General features: G+C 45.0%; 1 protein-coding gene across 2 annotated transcripts in view; it reads right to left on the bottom strand.

Moving 5' to 3' along the window:
* Window positions 1-1,940: 1,940 nt before the first annotated feature.
* The window catches only part of ROR1 (receptor tyrosine kinase like orphan receptor 1), a 184,057-nt gene continuing 167,792 nt past the window's right edge, over window positions 1,941-18,205 (bottom strand). Inside the window, exons 6-9 of one of the 2 annotated variants that reach the window (XM_030495773.1) lie at window positions 16,780-17,097; window positions 15,011-15,256; window positions 9,024-9,235; window positions 1,941-4,650 (exon numbers count right to left, since the gene is read on the bottom strand). In XM_030495773.1, coding sequence (XP_030351633.1) covers window positions 3,226-4,650; window positions 9,024-9,235; window positions 15,011-15,256; window positions 16,780-17,097 — 2,201 coding nt within the window. In that variant the 3' untranslated portion in view covers window positions 1,941-3,225. The remainder of the gene's footprint in view (window positions 4,651-9,023; window positions 9,236-15,010; window positions 15,257-16,779; window positions 17,098-18,205) is intronic. The other variant, XM_030495774.1, reaches the window with a different exon arrangement.

Here is an 18,205-nt window from a genome sequence, read left to right as displayed (position 1 = left end):
GCAAATTCACAGCTTACCTGGTAAGACAGCAGTCCTGAGGAGCCAAGTGTGTATCGTACTGATGTGAGGGTGGTTTGACTCGAGTGTGGCTCCTGCTTGGCTTTACAGAATTGAACTGAATTAATGGCATTGCATCTAGTATGTTCAGATGTGGCCTGATGGGACATACACCACTTTGCACCCCAACTGACAGAGACCGTCTGTCCAGGTGTCTCCTGAGCTGGTTCCACAGCCACCTTTCCCAGCCTGGAGACAAAAAGAGCCTCCTGAAAATGCTTCCATTTTCTTCACACGTTCACTCAGTGAAGGCCATTGCTTGACAGTGATGAGCAAATACTTTGCTATCATTAACTGTGATATCTCAGTATCTTTTTCAGCCCTTTTTTTTGCACAAAGGTCTGTATCAACTGTGGCACAAAGATTCCTATTTTGACATTGACTTCATTTACAACATGTTCTTTACTGAAGAACTTGCAACAACAGCATAACCTAAGGACCACAAGCTTGTCTGGGTGAGTATAGTTCCTTCTGTTCCTGAAAGCAGATACTTAGGAAGTTGCAGACTGCCTTTAAACTGTCACTGCTGGAATTTCAAGCTCTTAATGGTACAAGCTTAGAAATCCCATAGGAAAAATGGATGGAAAAAAGGCTTCTTCCTTCTCAGTGCATTTGCTGCTTAAGATGCAAAATAATTGCACTGATGCAACTGCTCAAAAAGGATGCAGAAGTAGACGAAAGATGGATCAAGAACAATACAGTTACTGTCTGTTGAACAAGGTGCCAAGTGAGCACTGCAAAGCTGTGTATGGAACCTCATGAACTTCAACAAGGCTAAATGCAAGATCCCTGGCCCATGACAGAGGGTTTGAAACTAGAAAAGTTTTAAAGTCCCTTCCAACCCAAACCATACCATGATTCTATGATTCTATGATTCATATAAGTGAGAAAGAGCAATTCCTTGGCTTCTGTTTATGTTAATAGCTCTGGCTCAGAGAAAAGCATCTCATCCACTCCTGTAAAACACCTCTGTTCAGAAGTAATGTTTTAGCATCTGAGTCTGACAAGCTGACACAGATATAGAAGTTAATAAGATGTAATTGTCTGAATCTTCAATCAAAACTAAATTCTAGCTGACATGTAACATACCTTCATTATTGATCCAGATGTAAACTCGAGCCACACGGGAGCTGACATCTCAGGTTCTTAAAACATCTCACAAGTTACAAAAGTCCTTACTATATAATTACCGATTGTTCTTAATCTGCAAGTAGTTTCATGCCTGCAGTGAAGAGGAAGTTTGTCAGCTCTGGATGCAGCAGGACATAAAACTTAAGTGAGGGGCGATGCTGGCCCTTGGCACGGAGCTGAACAGCACCGATGGGATCACAGCAAGGACTGCTTCCTTCTCACAGGGTAGTTCATGCCATCCCGCTTCTTCTGTGTGCTCTGCAAATATTTGCACAGTCAAAAACCCATGTAAGCCTCTGTATGTCACCCCCAAGTAATCTGTCTGCAAATATGATTTGCAACTCTCATGTCCCATTCAAGTGAGCATTTCTCACTGAGCCCACTGAGAAGAGTTAAATACAAAACATTTCAAGTTCCTTACACCAAGATGGAGGAAATACCGATAAGTTTATGTTAAACCAATGTTTTAATAAACAGCAGCATAAAATAATCAGTGTTTAATATCATCTCTGGCATGTGAAATACAAAAACGCACATATCTTAATTATAAAATAGCCTTTGTTATTACATTTTCATGCTTGCCTAATTGAAATGCCCATAATTAATAACTCAATCATCAAGTAATACAGTGATTAAATGCATGCAGTGAAAACAAAGAAAAATATTTGTATAAGGTAGTGGCTGAATATCACCGTAATATATTTCAAGAACATCTACATCAGGGTAAAAAGAAAAAGAAACAGACCAAGAGAGAAAATGCAGAGATGTATTTTCACTTCTGCTGTACAAAACATCATCACACTTTTGTGCAAAAGAGATAAAAATAAAGTCATATCATACAACATTGTCAACTGAGCAAAAAGATTGTTTTTCGTTCCGTGTACAATAAAAATACTTATTCAGTATAAAAAAGAGTCTGTGAAAAACTGTCACGTCCACAGCACTTCTGTAACTCTTTAAAGTGGTTTCAAATGAAGAATTGATTGCTTATACCTGAATGAATTGCTAGTAATTATACAAATGTTGTATTTCCAAGTTGGAAGTTAACACTAATTCACATTATTAGACGAAATTGCTATCCATGGATTTGCTGCCTGATGGAATGTGAGCTTCCCTTTTTTTCAGGGTTACTGGAGTCGTAGTCACTGAAATTACACATTGATCTGAAACAATAAATATTCCTGGGAAAACTGATTGTCACATATAAAACGGTGGTTTGGAGCTTTTCCATTAAACAGTTGCATAGCAACAAAAGGATATAAAATTTCTGCTTTAACTACTCAGATTATGAAACGTTGTCTTTGAAGAAGTTGATTCAGGATCTGAAATTAAAACGCTTTAATTTCATCTCCTTTAAGGCAATTTCTTAGAACTCCAGCCATCTTCAGCAGCCAAGAGCAGATGATCTTTGTAGGCTGCAAGTTGATAACTCAAGCTATTGTGCTGTCACACAAATGACTTTTTTTGGTCTGAATCTGAACTCAGACTCCCAACTTACCAAGAGAGCCAAATCCTACCTGAAGTCATTCACTCCCCTCTCAGATCACATCTTTGAAACATCATCTTTGACTGCAAAATTTACAGATACTTTCACCAGCTATTGGAACTGAAATTGCACACCCAGTACCTCTCCCAAGATTTTTATCTCCTAAAAAAGAGACAAATATTAAAATATGCTTTCAGTATACAAAAGTTTCCGTGATTTAAACCACAGCAGAGGTTTCAAAAGCTGTGAAAAAGCCAATGCGAAAATGCTTTCATTTAAAACAAAAAGAAATTCCCCTTCCCCTTTTTGAATTGTTGGTGGCACTTATAGAAACACGTGTCCGTTGAGCAAAGCTGCGTATTCATACCACAATGATCTCGGTCTGGTTGAGTCTGCCCATCCTGTTAAGCAGTTAAACTTCACAGAAGATACTTGCTGCAATGTCTGTTAAACAACCAGAGGAATCTTTAATAAAATATTTGAATATAAATCTTTTCTACGACTTTCTAGTTTGTCCTGTAAATAGTTCTATTTACAAAGGCCTCGCTTATTTACAACTCGGCTGAAATCATCGATTCATTAGGTCCATGGATGCTGGTGTCTCCTAATAGGGAAGACTGCTTTGAGTCAATTTTGTATGGTTTTTGAGTTTTATTTCCAAAAACTGTGATACCAATTCCCCCTGGATGACTAGGAATTGACATATGAGATAGCAAAGGAATATTTGCTTCCTGGTTGGATCCCGAAGACGGCAAACTAGTGACGTGACCTGTGCTGGTCGATCCGCTGGCACTGCTTGGAGAGCGACTCTTTGGAGGAGGACAGTGCTGGATTACCCGGGGTGGACCTTGTGGCTGATAGTGAGCAGCTGGGAAAGCAGCGTATCCTGGTGGAATCGGGTACCCATTGATCGGGATGTATCGCTGGTTTTGAGGTATTGGTGGTCCGATGAACCCAGCGATTTGGCCTTGTGGTATTCCTTGTGCTGGGAACATGTAGTTGGGGTACCTAGGGTTACTGAGATTGCTAACTGGACTTGCGCTGAGGGAAGTCGTTTGAGTGGTGGCATTCCCACCGGAGGGAGTAGTAGAACTAGTGTGACTTGAAAGACCCTCCCATGAGCGCAGCCTGGCATGGATTTCCTTAAATCGCGGCCTGCGGGATGGCAGATCATGCCAGCACTCTGTCATCAGGCTATACATTCTGGGAGGACAGTCTTCAGAACATGGCAGCAGTTGTCTTTTCCTGATCATCTCGATGACTTCTTGATTACTAAATCCATAATAGGGTTGAAGTCCAAAGCTGAATATTTCCCATAAAACAACTCCAAATGACCAAATATCGGAATCGGAAGAGAACTTGCCATACATAATTGCCTCTGGTGGCATCCAGCGAATTGGCAAGAGAGACTTGTTTTGAACTCTGTAATAATCTGCTGAGTAGATTTCTCTTGAGAGTCCAAGGTCTGAAATCTTCACATGAAGCTGTTCTCCAATTAAAATGTTACGAGCAGCGAGATCTTTATGGACAAAAAAGTGACTTGATAAGTACTCCATCCCTGCTGCAATCTGGACTGCAATGTGCAGGAAATCCCCATGGTCCAGGCTGGATTTTACAGTCCCATCCTCATCGCTGCTGCATCCAACATCTGAATGTGGTGATCGCATGATGAGAAACTCATGGAGGTCTCCTTGGTTCATGTACTCGAAAAGCATGCAGACAGGTTGCTCCTGGGTCACGACACCTAAGAGGCAAACGATGTTAGGGTGATGGAGCTCGGCCATGAGAGATGCTTCTTGCTGGAACTCTGCCCACTGCTGCGGGTTGTTAAAGTCTTTTAGTGTCTTGATAGCAACGAGCTGGGCATGATCCATGCCTGGAAGGTAGAGATGTCCCTTGTAGATCTTGCCGAAAGCACATTCACCCAGTTCTTCCATGAAACGAACAGCAGACAGAGGCAACTCCTTAGCCTTACTCTGTTAAAGAAACAACAGCAAAACCACATCAGAAAAACGGGATGGAAAACATATTTTTAAGTAAGAGATCTCTTCATGCAGGATGTCTGAAAGCCAAGCAGAACAACACAGGAATTCCTTGGGCCACAGATCCATTTGGCAATGATCCTGCTTATCCCTGTGAGACTTGGGCACTGGTGTGATGGCATCAGATACAGCCTGAGGGACGCCAGCATCCCATCAGCAAAGCTCAGGGCCAAGTGCTGCCTAAGCTCTGTGCACTGTGCTCCAGAACTAAATTTAGAGTTACTTTTTACCCTTTACACAAGATCAGATAAAAGTAGTACTTATTAGATCTAAATATATGCAGGAACCATCAGCATTTCGGCAAAGGCATTTTTATATTTGGGTTTGGGCATTTATATACTTAAAATTGATGGTGACATTGCAGGAATTGAGGCAATTCACATACTTTCAGAAAGCACATGTGAAAGGTTGTCTGGGCCAGGGCCTCAAGCTTTAGCAGAACACTTTCTTTTTGAAAACTATGTCCTTGCAGCCAATTCTTCCTCAACTTTGCTGTTAACCCTTCAATGTATGGTAGAGACTACTTCTGTTCACGCTTGACTGAATGTTCAATCCTGAAACACGCAGGACAGAACCAGCTGGAAAAATCACAGACAAGTTTGGGTTAACGGGACCTTAAAGCTCATCCAGTTCCAAGCCCTGCCATGGGCAGGGACACCTTCAACTAGAGCAGGCTGCTCCAAGCCCCTGTGTCCAACCTGGCCTTGAACACTGCCAGGCATGAGGAATAGTGATATTCCTCATGAGGTGGTGGTCAAAGAAGAAAGGCAAACTTTCTAAAAACTCTGCTGTTATTTTGGGTGCATATATTCACTTTTAGGCCATAAAGAAGTTGTATTATTTGCAGACCTTGACTTCCACGTGTAACACCCACACCCAAACCCACTCATTTAGGCTCCTCAGTATAGCCATGGGTTGTGATTTAAGGCTAGTGAGTTTGGGATCTATACTTTGCAAATGAGTGTAAACATTTGCACTCCTGAAATCAGCAGCTTTAGTGTGACAATATAGGGAAAGAATGGACAAATTTAAAGTAATCATTAAAAAAGGGCATTTTAGAATAAATGAATCCTAATTGTATTGACCACTTGTGACTTTTAGACAAATACTGCAATAATAACAACAACAACAATAATAATAATAATGACATTTAAGCAGGCGGGCAGTAGACTGTACAGTGATGGCAGGAAATTAGCTATATTGTTGAGGAACAGATGGTTTATATTATACAAATCCTTTAGGCTAAAACTTGTTTAGGTCTGGCATATTGTAAATTATATTTTAGTAATGAAAGTGAAATGACCTCTGTCTGACCTGAGGCTGGGCTCCTCTGTTTGAACCAACAGAGTGGAAAACTATGAAAGAAAATGAAGTCATAAAGTTTTGGCAGGAAGGGCTCATTTCAAGTGAAGCGGTTATAAATCTGCTTAGGTTTTGTTTGACAAGTATTTGTCAGACATGGGTGTACAAAATGGAAAGAAGTGTAAAATACATATGGGGCAGCACGCCAAAGTAAACCCAGTACAAAGGAGAGCAGCAAGAGCGAAGCCCACCACCTCTATCTCTTTATCAGCTCCTTCCATTAGGTGAATGACATGACAAGCTTAGTTTATGATATTTTTTGAAGGCAATTAAAATCCCCTAAAACTGAAACAGGCCTTGGGATGAAACGCTAACGTTTTTAGTTGTGTGAGCAAACACACATCTACCTCTGTTGGAGCTGGAAGCTTCAGCGTGTTTTTACCCAAAGTTGACATTAGTACTGGATACTGTATTTAAAAATAGGATTCTACTTCCTTTCTTTTACAATTTTGTTTGAAAGGCAATCAAAACACTTGAGACAGGGAGAGCCGCCTTTCCCAGTGGGAAATACGGAATTAGCATGAATAAGATGGAAAGCTTTTTGCAGCATGTGACTTTGAACACAAAAAGAAAATGGCTTGGTCTATATTCGCAAACATTTCTGGGCAAGCTGCTTTCCTCTGTTGTGTGCAAAAGGCAGCAGCAGCTTAGGTGGAAAGTGTGACCTCATTAAAATGATGCTGGAATTACCATTATCTTCAGTTCAGCCACGACTGTACCCCAAGTATCTAGTGGAATGGAGATCCAGAAGCAAATGCAATGTAACAATGCAGGTTGGATGCAAGATGAGGGTGGTGAGGCACTGGAATTGGATGCCCAAGAAGTTGTGAATGTTCTTTCCCTGGCAGTGTTCAAGGCCAGGTTAGATGGAGTCTTGGGTGACATGGTTTAGTGCGAGGTGTCCCTGCCCATGGCAGGGGGGTTGGAACTAGATGATCTTAAGGTCCTTTCCAACCCTAACTATTCTATGATTCTATAAGATGTAGTTTTGACACTTACCTAATGAAATGATTCTGTATTATTAATTTCTGCATCATTCTTATCTCTTCTTATCTATATCAACATTTTGATATGCAGCCACTCTAATCTGCACATGAAAGCTGAAATTAAGAACTTGAAAGGAAAATGAAGATAAATTCACTGGGCCAGTGTGAGTAGGACTGAGGAGTTAAAATATAATATAGACCAAACTCTGTCAGACTACCCAGAACAGACACCCTGCGCAACAGTCCTGCTGGCATCACACCACCAGCATCCGGAGCCTGCAACTATTTAAAACAGGAATGCTGGTGTTAGCATTATGCCATGGAAAAACATTGCTGTATGCAGTGTGGGTTACTAATGGGCAAAAGCAGCACTATGTTTTTGAGCACAGCTGCCCAGCGGATTTACTTCTATCACTGACTTAAAAGACTCTCCTTTATAACCTAATTCATAGAATCCTGGACTGGTTTGGGTTGAAGGGAGCTTAAAGCTCATCCAGTTCCAACCCCCTGCCACAGGCAGGGACACCTTCCACTAGAGCAGGTTGCTCCAAGCCCCTGTGTCCAACCTGGCCTTGAACACTGCCAGGGATGGGGCAGCCACAGCTTCTCTGGGCACCCTGTGCCAGCGCCTCAGCACCCTCACAGGGAAGAGCTTCTGCCTCAGAGCTCATCTCAATCTCCCCTCTGGCAAGTTGAACCCATTCTCCCTTGTCCTGTCCCTACAGGTCCTTGTCCAAAGCCCCTCTCCAGGTTTCTTGCCATCCATCCCTTTAGGCACTGGGAGCTGCTCTAAGGTCTCCCCCGACACCTTATAATTCTATAAACTTCATGTTTTATAGCAAGAACTAGCAGCATCCCGTAGCTGCTCTATTGAACCTAAGAAGAAAACCACTGCAGAATTTATTCAGAGATGGAGAGCACAGCTCCTGAAGTACAAGTGTGACCTTTTCTGATACCAAGTGATTATCTCCGCTGAAAGAATCCCTATGGCAGCAACATTTGAAGGTTTGAGTTCCCGTTGCTGAACCTCCATAAAATCAGAATTTTTATTCATTTTGCTATGTCATTTTCTAACAAGAATAACAGCTTACCCTAAGGCATGCCTGACTGTTTCAGACACCACAGTCTGCACAGTGTCTATCTGAATTACTTGTAGATATTGATTTTCACTCTGAAATGCTTCAAAAGAACAATCTCCACCAGCTTATTGAAGGGACTTGGCACTGTGTGAAAAACAAGGCAAATCCTCTTTCCAGGGCATGATTCTGCCTGTAGGTGGCAGAAGGAAGTTACAGCCCTGAAATGGGTGAGCAGGTTTGGAAAAGGGCTGCCCTGCCTATAAACAGGGAGCTCAAGGTTAATCATGCTTAAATCTTAAATGATTTTAGAAACTGCTTCATGAGCCTGGGACTAAAGTGAAGCAAAATAATACCAGCGACAAGAGCTGCTCTGCATGAGCTGCACTGGTCTGAGCTGCAGGCAGCTTTCTGAGGCTCTGCTTTGGTCATTTCTCTTTTTAACTGAGAGAATGGATAAGCTTGGAAAAAAACCCAGGAAAAAGTCTTTCCAAAGTGATTTCAGCCGAGTGAAAGATGACATCTGACTACAGCAGACCCATGAGAAAACCCTCTTGAGAAAATGCTGAAGCACATCTTTATCTGCACTATTTCTAACTTAAATGAGGTGATTTAGAGATGCTTCAGTAATGGGTTGATTTCTTTATCACAAATAACTCCAGCTCCTATTTATCCAGATACATAGACACATAAGAATTACCTCCACAGTCCAGCACACTTGGGATGCTGCAGCTGAGAAAAGTCCTCACAAAAATCCCAGCTAAAGACACCAGCAGAAACTGCAGGTTGGAAATGAGCTTCATATTTCAGTGCTGAGTTGATCAAAGCATTTCACTCCCTGCCTTTACAGACAGCAAATGCTGAAGCAGAAATGAGGGATTACCTTTGGTTTATAGGCATTGAGCATTGACATCTCCACGTTCTGTCCTCTCACGTGTTTAGGTTGTCTTTGAACAGGAGGGGAGGATGACTTCTGATTGTTGCGACAGATGCAGATGAAGAAGAAGAGCAGAGCTATAGCCAGGGGAATTGTAACACTTGGCACCAGGATATACAGGATTTCCATCTTATTCTTTTCCTTGGAATCCTTATAATCTGGTTCAGAAAAAAGAAAACAAAACAATGAATGAAGTATCCCACAATGCCACAATACATCCCTGGGTCAACTAGAAGTGTTAAGAAGAATAAAATATCCAGGTAATACCACTGCAATCCACCTTGAATGCTGTTTTATTTCCTTAATATTAAAAGAACTATTAATTTTGTGGAATAACGTTTCTGTAAGAACTCAAAGTGGCCAGGAGCAATTTCCCTGCAGCAGGTCAGTTCAAACCTACTTATGGTCATGAAATAGCGGAATACTGTGAGGTGGCTGTTGCTTGTGAAATGAAGTAATGGTCTAATACAGATCCACAGAAAACTGAATTTCTAGAACAGCTTATGGAAGAAAGGCTCTGGTGGGGTTATGGACTCCTTATTTTAATATGTATATTAGGGATTGGTGCCATAGTTTCCTTTATCCAACAAAAATGTGGGGAGCCATTAAAATGGATGGTTTTATCCTCCTATTTATTTCCAGCCCCCTCTTCACAACATCTCTTAACATTGGCCAAACCATCTGTGTGGCCACCCAGGGCACTGAACAAATGTGCAACTGAAAACCTATTTTCTAGTTAGTTTTAGGTACAGGAGCAGGATAACTAGGAATTCTAGAGCAGAAGAAAAGGAGAACACCTGGGAAACAGGAGGAAATGCATGGAAATGGCAAGAAATAGAGAGAACAGTCCTGGTTTTTATCCCAGGAAGTCAGAAGAGGGGTTCAGAAAGTCTGATCACAGACAAAAGCTGTAGCATAATCTTAAAATCTTCTTACATACTAAGTACTTGGTCTTAATAGGATTACTGGGCTAATGGGAAACCCCACCCCTCTACCAACCATATACTGACAGTGTGGCATCCGAGCAGAGTGGCAAATGCTGGCAAAAAGGACACAGCAACAACAGTTGAAAGGAAAACCAGAGCATGGAGAGAAAAGAAGGATCCAGAAGCGGTTGGGAAGCTGGTTTGTGTAACACAGTGTGAATGCTAGCTGCAATGTTTGCTCTCCCTGCACACAGCTCTCCTCACAGCTAGGGAGTGATTCATTTCAGAAAGATGAAACCCTCTTCTCCCACTGCCCACAGCATAGCTGGGACATCAGGCACTCGCCTCCCTGCAATGGCTCTGGTTTCACAGGGCACTTTGCTAGAGGGAAGGTGCAGCGGGAGAGGAGAGAGAGGCTTTGGGAAGCAGCTCACATCGTGTTCACGCAGCACCCGCTTGCGTTGACAAGGACATACCTTCCTCTGAGCACAGGGACGCTGGAGCCTGCTCTGCTCTGGCATTTCCCAGCAGCATTCATTAAGTTCAGGGTATAATTACATACAGATTAACACACTAACTATAGGGCACCCCGGGAACTCTGAGGATCACGTCGAGCTGCAGCACTGGTGGCTGTAGCCTGGTTGTTTCTGAGGGAGGTGGTGAATGTCTGTGGCTGCATCGAGCTTAGCGGATTCTAGCACAAGAGGGAAAGTTTTATTATTCCTACAGGGTCACTTCAGTTTGTTTGTCTGTGTTTTCCAGGCTGGATTTGTAGAAGTGCTTAGTGGCCCACACAGCTCTCTTTTATGCACTTAATTAAACATGAACTTGATCTGAAGCTTGGGCTTGACTCAAATTGTGACAGAGGCAAAGTTCAAATGGTTCTGGATGTCACTTTGCATAACCCCTCTCCTCTTACAGGCTCACGCTGCCCTGCTCCCCCACGCTCCTTTCTGACCATTCTTTTTAGATTAAGTTGTGCCATCTGGTTTTCTATTGAGAGGAGAGGTACTCCAAGTACTTCTATAGCCTTTGGGAAACAAGAGGGGACTAAAGCACCATCCTCATTACAGTCTCCCTGTGCCCAGCAGTGTGTGCTTTCACCCAGCCTTCAGTGAACATCCAGCTCTACAGCATGGACTCACTGCGGGTCTCCTTGCTGAGCTGCTGCTCTCCAGCACGGACACACAACCAGTGCCTGTCCCCTCTCCTTCTAAACCTGCTTATGTTTGTCTTTGCTAAGCCTCATGCTCGAATCACTCTATGTTTCACATCTTTCTATATTCAAACTTTGATGAAACAAACCTATTGCAGTTTGTGAGACAACTGAAAGATACAGTTGAAGAAAGAAGAAGAAAGCATCAGCACGAGGCAGACGGAGACCTGGGCACTAGTTCGTCACCTGAGCTATTCCAGTCAAAGGGAATTATTATTCTTATTAAGCAGCAGCCCTCACTGTGAAGCCTCATTAGGCTAATAGGTTTCTTGGGAGCCACCCTAATTAAATCCATTTCCCATCTAGGCATGTCCTGGTGAAGCAGAATGCACAATACTTATTAAAATGTGCTGCAATGGCTCTTTCAGCCAGTGCAAAGCCAGCAGAATGTAAAGTCCCACATGGTGTTTTGGTTTGAATATGCAGATTAGCCTTTAACAATTCAATTCCTACTCACCTGATACAGCTCAATTTGTCTGCATTTAGAGTAATGCCACTAACCCAACCGTACAGTGAGTACCATTTAAGGCAGTGGTGAGAGGTGATTAAAACTCGTCAGAAATGCTTCAAGCCAGTCAGCCTATTTCATTTATTATCTAGCAAAACAGTCAAATCAGCGACTTTTTGCAACACGGCCAAAAATGTCCCGCTTTCAGCTATTTCAGATAAAAAGACTGAGCCAGTCCTGGGATTTCGGAGCCCATCTAAGGGGGCCTGGCAAAGAGCCCCCTTCCATCAACTCTAAATGATCCAATTATCCAGAAGTTGTGGAAAACACCAAATGCACATGGCTGAAAGGTCATACAGTGACACTGCAGCGGAGGAAAGCTCAACAGCATTGCTGGTGGTGGAGCTCCAGAGACCCCTGAGCTTGCCCAAACCCCCTGGGGCTGAGCCATGTCTCCCCACCCAGCCCAGCCCAGTCTGCAGCTCCCGTGGTGGAGAGCCAAGAGCTGGGAATAAGCCAAGGGGAGTCCTGCCAGCTGCTGCTTAGAACCAGATTTTTGTACTGAAGGGCTGAAAAAGATCTTTGGAACAGTTTATATAGATTGAACTGCTCTTGTGCAGTCAGTCTAGCACTGCATCTAATTAGCAAGAAAAAGATCTGAAGTTGGATGTACTGAAATCAAAGCAAAAGAGATACAGGGCTCTAAAAAGTGCATATAGAATCGTAGAATCATAGAATTGTTCAGGATGGAAAAGACCCTTAAGATCATTGAGTCCAACCGCTCCTCCAGCACTGCCAAGTCCACCACTAAACCATGTCCCCAAGCACCACATCTACACATCTTTTAAATACCTCCAGGGACGGTGACTCCAGCCCTGCCCTGGGCAGCCTGTTCCAGTGCCTGAGCACCCTTTGGGGAAGGAATTGTTCCTCAGCTCCAGTTTAAACCTCCCCTGGTGCAGCTTGAGGCCACTTCCTCTTGTCCCATCCCTTGTTCCTTGGGAGCAGAGACCAGCCCCCTCCTGGCTCCATCCTCCTGTCAGGCAGTTGCAGAGAGCGAGAAGGTCCCCCCTGAGCCTTCTCTTCTCCAGACTAAACCCCCAGGTCCCTCAGCCGTTCCTCATCACACTTGTGCTCCAGGCCCTGCACCAGCTCCGGTGCCCTTCTCTGGCCCCGCTCCAGCACCCCAATGTCTCTCTTGTAGTGAGGAGCCCAGAACTGACACAGGATTCGAGGTGTGGCCTCACCAGTGCCCAGTGCAGGGGGACAATCACTGCCCTGGTTCTGCTGCCACACTGGTGCTGACACAGGCCAGGATGCTGGTGGCTTCTTGGCTGCCTGGGCACAAGCTGCTCACGTTCAGCCACTGCTGACCAACAGCCCCAGGTCCTTTTCCATGAGAAGCCTTCTGGCCACTCTTCCCCAAGCCTGTAGTGTTTCATGGGGTTGTGGTGATCCAAGTGCAGAACCCGGCACTGAGTCTTATTGAAACTCAAACAACTGGCCTTGGCCCATCAATCCAGCCTGTCCAGATCCCTCTGCAGAACCTTCCTACCCTCCAGCAGATCAACACTCCCAGCCAACTTGGTGTCACCTGCAAACATACTGAGGGTGCATTCGATCCCCTTGTCCAGACCACTGATAAAGAGATTAAACAGACCTAACGCTGAGCTGGGGAACGTCACCTGTGACCAGCCACCAACTCGATGTACAACAGCCACCACCACCCTTTGGGCTCAGCCAACCAGACAGTTCTTTACCCAGCAGAGTACGCCCATCCAAGCCACGAGCAGCCAGAATCAGCTCATATAAGCTGATGCTGATCCACAAAGTGGTTATAAAATCTTCTCCATTTTGCTTGGCTTATTAAGAGCCATTTTAATAGATGCAAACCTCACTTAACAGAGCTCAGGCCTTGTTTAACAAAGAGATGCTCTAGCCAGATCCTCTTTGCTGTATTTTAAGTTTGTATTTACAGAACTGCCCTAGCTGCATTTTGATTTTGCAAAATGAACAAAAATAGTGATTCAGCTCTCATTTCATTCTGCTTCTCTGAGACGTGGGGGAAGTGGATGGAAGACCTGAACAAATGGTTTCTAATTGTTTTATCTGCATTTAGAAATAACAATATTGATGGCATGCCAAGGCAAAAATACAACTACTCGGATGGACATGCCAGAAATGCACCCAGAAATGCTCTGGAAATTCATGGCACAAAGTTTCGCACAGGATTTTCTGTTGCCTCCAAGTTGTCACAGTAATGTTACCTTTCCCCTTGGAAAGGAGATACCTTGTGATGTTCCTGTTCGACAGCCAGACCCAAATTAAATTATTTCTGGTTATGGTTATGAACATTCCTGCTGTGAGACATGTTCTGAGCCTGCTCCAAAGTCTTTTTCAATTAATGGAAAGATGGGAATCGATGCCAAAATGGGATCTAAATTATGTTCTTACTGAAAGAGTAGATCAGGAGAAAGGCAGACAGTCTGGGCTGTATCATGCGCACCACAAACCCCCTCTTCAGTTCTGCGCTCCTCACTGCAAGAGAGACATTGAGGTGCTGGAGCGGGGCCAGAGAAGGGCACCGGAGCTGGTGCAGGGCCTGGAGCACAAGTGTGATGAGGAACGGCTGAGGGACCTGGGGGGTTTAGTCTGGAGAAGAGAAGGCTCAGGAGAGCGATAAGCTCTCTGCAACTGCCTGACAGGAGGATGGAGCCAGGAGGGGGCTGGTCTCTGCTCCCAAGGAACAAGGAATGGGACAAGAGTAAACAGCCTCAAGCTGCACCAGGGCAGGTTTAGATGGAGCTGAGGAACAATTCCTTCCCCAAAGGGTGCTCAGGCATTGGAACAGGCTGCCCAGGGCAGGGCTGGAGTCACCGTCCCTGCAAGTGTTCACACACCGTGTAGCCGAGGCCTCAGTGCCATGGGTTAGTGGTGGCCTTGGCGATGCTGGGTTGACAGCTGGACTCAATGATCTGGAAGGCCTTTTCCATCCTGAACAATCCTATGATTCTATGACTTAATTTGGAGTAAGGAGTTGTACTGATAGTAATGACAACCTGGAAAGCCTGGGATGCTTGGGCTGGCAACATGCTGCTGCTTCATCACCTTACAGCGAGTGCTCAAGTACTCCTGAGCAATACTCAGGTATTACTATTGCTGTGGCTTTAGCTACAAACACTGGAGTTAGCCTTTCCTTGAGGATAACTTGGAGTTAGCCTTGGGGATTCAAGAAAGACACTTTGAGCACAGCTCGCCAGAGCTCCAGTTTTGCAGTACAGCTGCTGACAAAGAGGTTCCCCTTTTAACTCTAAAATGAAACATAAAAAAGGTCAGTAATTACCACATGCTGGGACGTCACAAAGCTCAGACTTAAAGTTCTCATCTAAGGTGAAGCACCATGGGGCGTCCTTCTGGTTCCCTGGGTTGCGGCAGTAGGAGTGGCCCCCATTGAGCTCGGGGTACCTGATGGCAGTAAAGGTGTGAGTGTGGGGGTACTGCGAGTTCCACGGCTGGCACTGCCGCCCTGACCGGGTCACGCTCACCGTGCCCCGGTAATCGACTCCTGTGCTGTTGTAGCATTTGTGATCTGGAAAACAATAAATGGTAACCATAGAATCATAGAATGGTTTGTGCCGAAGGGAGCTTAAAGCTCTTCCAGTTCCAACCCCCTGCCATGGGCAGGGACACCTTCCACTAGAGCAGGTTGCTCCAAGCCCCTGTGTCCAACCTGGCCTTGAACACTGCCAGGGATGGGGCAGCCACAGCTTCTCTGAGCACCCTGTGCCAGCACCTCAGCACCCTCACAGGGAAGAGCTTCTGCCTCAGAGCTCATCTCAATCTCCCCTCTGGCAGGTTAAAGCCATTCCCCTTGGCCTGTCCCTCCATCCCTTGTCCAAAGCCCCTCTCCAGGTTTCCTGGAGCCCCTTTAGGCACTGGAGCTGCTCTAAGGTGTCCCCTTCAGGAGCCTTCTCTTCTCCAGGCTGCCCCAGCCCAGCTCTCTCAGCCTGGCTCCAGAGCAGAGCTGCTCCAGCCCTCGCAGCAGCTCCGGGGCCTCCTCTGGCCTCGCTCCAGCAGCTCCACGTCCCTCTTGTGCTGTTGCCCCAGAGCTGGATCAGGACTGCAGGGGGGGTCTCCCCAGAGCACAGCAGAGGGGCAGGATCCCCTCCCTGACCTGCTGCTCACGCTCTGGGGGTGCAGTACAGCACACGGTGGGGTTCTGGGCTCAGGCGCACACTGGATAATAACTCAAAGCCATGGTTGGTGGTGGCAGTGGCAAGGCAGACACTGCAGCACCCGGGGGTGATGAACTGCTGCCATCCCCCAGCCCCAGCACACTGCTGCTGGCCTGGGGCCGGGAAGCCCGGGTTGGGAGCACGGGCTCGCAATTTGCTGCGGCTGTAACGCTGGGCCTGCTTTGCATTCACATTCCTGGGAGGATTTAAAGCTTATGCTTCTGTAATGAAAACAGCTTATGCCAAGCGTTTTTAATATAAGATACACAAAAGAAGTAAAAACTACAGTGGGAACCTGAATTGCAGCCATTATTTTCATATGAAGGTGGAGAATTTGTGGGAGCCATGTTTTATATTTGACTACTCAGATGTATAAGGGTTGTGAACAGGCTGCAGCCCAGCGTGATCAAAGAGGGAGCTCAGCCAATGCCTAAAATCAGGCTGTATTAGGCAGGGACAGCCATGAACCTGGCCCCTGTGAATGTTCCTCCTGACAGCACCCCTGTACTGCACCCATGGCCTTGCTGGAGCACACTGGGCTGCTGTGGGAGGACAGGGAGGCTGAAGCTACCGATGCTCCTCAGTATTCAAATGCTTACACTGTCACTGTTTCCTGCTTTATATTAATCAGAAAAGACCTGAAACCAACAAAGTGGATTTCGTGTGACCCATAGGCAGCTAAATTAAAAGTGAAGAAGTATTTCTACCCACTTTGGAACATCTCGGGGAGAAGTGTGGGAATGGGGTACTTGAGAGCACAGTGTCTGTGAGCTTTCTAAGCCCAGCTCCAGATCCAACAGCGATCCACAAGCCCTTACAGCCAACATTTTCACAGTGGTATTTTATGCATAGAAGAAACAAGCAGTTTTGAACTTACTTTTATTTATGGGATCTGCCATTGGAATCCCAATCCGGATACAATTGACTGCTTCGGGGCTATCTGGCTGGGGAAGATCTTCGCAGTTGGGCAGCTTTAATCTCATCAGAATCATGGGATTAGATCTTGCAAAAATATACTCTGTCTGACACAGGACATTCTCCAGAATCTCACATTCATCACGGCACAGGTCTCGGGGCTTGGGAGCTGAGGAAGTCTCATCACAGTAGGGAAAGGCGTAATGGCACAGCGAGGGGATAGCAAACTGGGAGCATTTGTCCGACAAATGGCTGGAAGTGCCAATCATGGTGAAGGCAGCTGTAAAACATACAAAAGGATTTCACTTAACCCGGTGGGAATTTTATTCCTGTGCTTTTGCTTTCCCAGTATAACCCTCGCTTCCCATTGTGACTATGATTTTCAGATGTTCAGATGATGATTGGGCCTTCCAGAAATACACAACACTGATTAGACTACAAGTTAGTAATGATGCTGATTTCACTGACAGAAAATACATCTGGTTTTTAACACAGGATTAATGTTAAGCATGTTACCAGGACCCCAAACCTAATTATACTGTTTTTTCCCCAAAAATAATTTATAATGGTTTGCAAAGTCATATAATATTTGGATGCCTTTTGTCCAACAGGTGAAAAACAAAGCTCCTGCAGGATGCAGGATGAAAATATCAGTACCTTCATGGAAGATCATGGAATCATAGAGTGATTTGTGTTGGAAGGGACCTTAAAGCTCATCCCGTTCCAACCCCTGCCACGGGCAGGGACACCTTCCACTAGAGCAGGTTGCTCCAAGCCCCTGTGTCCAACCTGGCCTTGAACACTGCCAGGGATGGGGCAGCCACAGCTTCTCTGGGCACCCTGTGCCAGCGCCTCAGCACCCTCACAGGGAAGAGCTTCTGCCTCAGAGCTCAGCTCAATCTCCCCTCTGGCAGGTTAAATCATTCCCCTTGTCCTGTCCCTACAGGCCCTTGTCCAAAGCTCCTCCCCAGCTTTCTTGTAGATGACAGCTTTTCTACTATTCCTAATGACTTTTCAAACAAAGATGTAATATTATGAACTATTTGCTGTACAGAAACCATTGACCTTTCCTGTGAGTGGTGCAAAAGGCTTTTCTGCAATGCCGTCAGTGTTTGGAGACAAAGGAAGAACACTCTAGGGGGAAGAGAAATTAGGAATATTCTAACACCAAGAAAAGATAGATGAAGAATATAGAGAAGAAGATTACTGTGGCTAGGATTGGCCAAGGTTGATTTATATCAAAAAACACAGAAGTATCATGGTATCTATGAGGCCTCAGTTTGATTTCAGCACCCCCATCAGCACAGCATCTCTCACAAAATCCATGAAAATAGGTTCTTTACAAAGTCTAAAGGAAAAACACTACCTGCTGGATTATTTATACAGCC

The sequence above is a fragment of the Strigops habroptila genome, chromosome 8 (genome assembly GCF_004027225.2).
Source record: "Strigops habroptila isolate Jane chromosome 8, bStrHab1.2.pri, whole genome shotgun sequence".
NCBI lineage: Eukaryota > Metazoa > Chordata > Aves > Psittaciformes > Psittacidae > Strigops > Strigops habroptila.
Note: the sequence above shows the minus strand (reverse complement) of the source record. Positions and strands in the feature narration are given on the sequence as shown.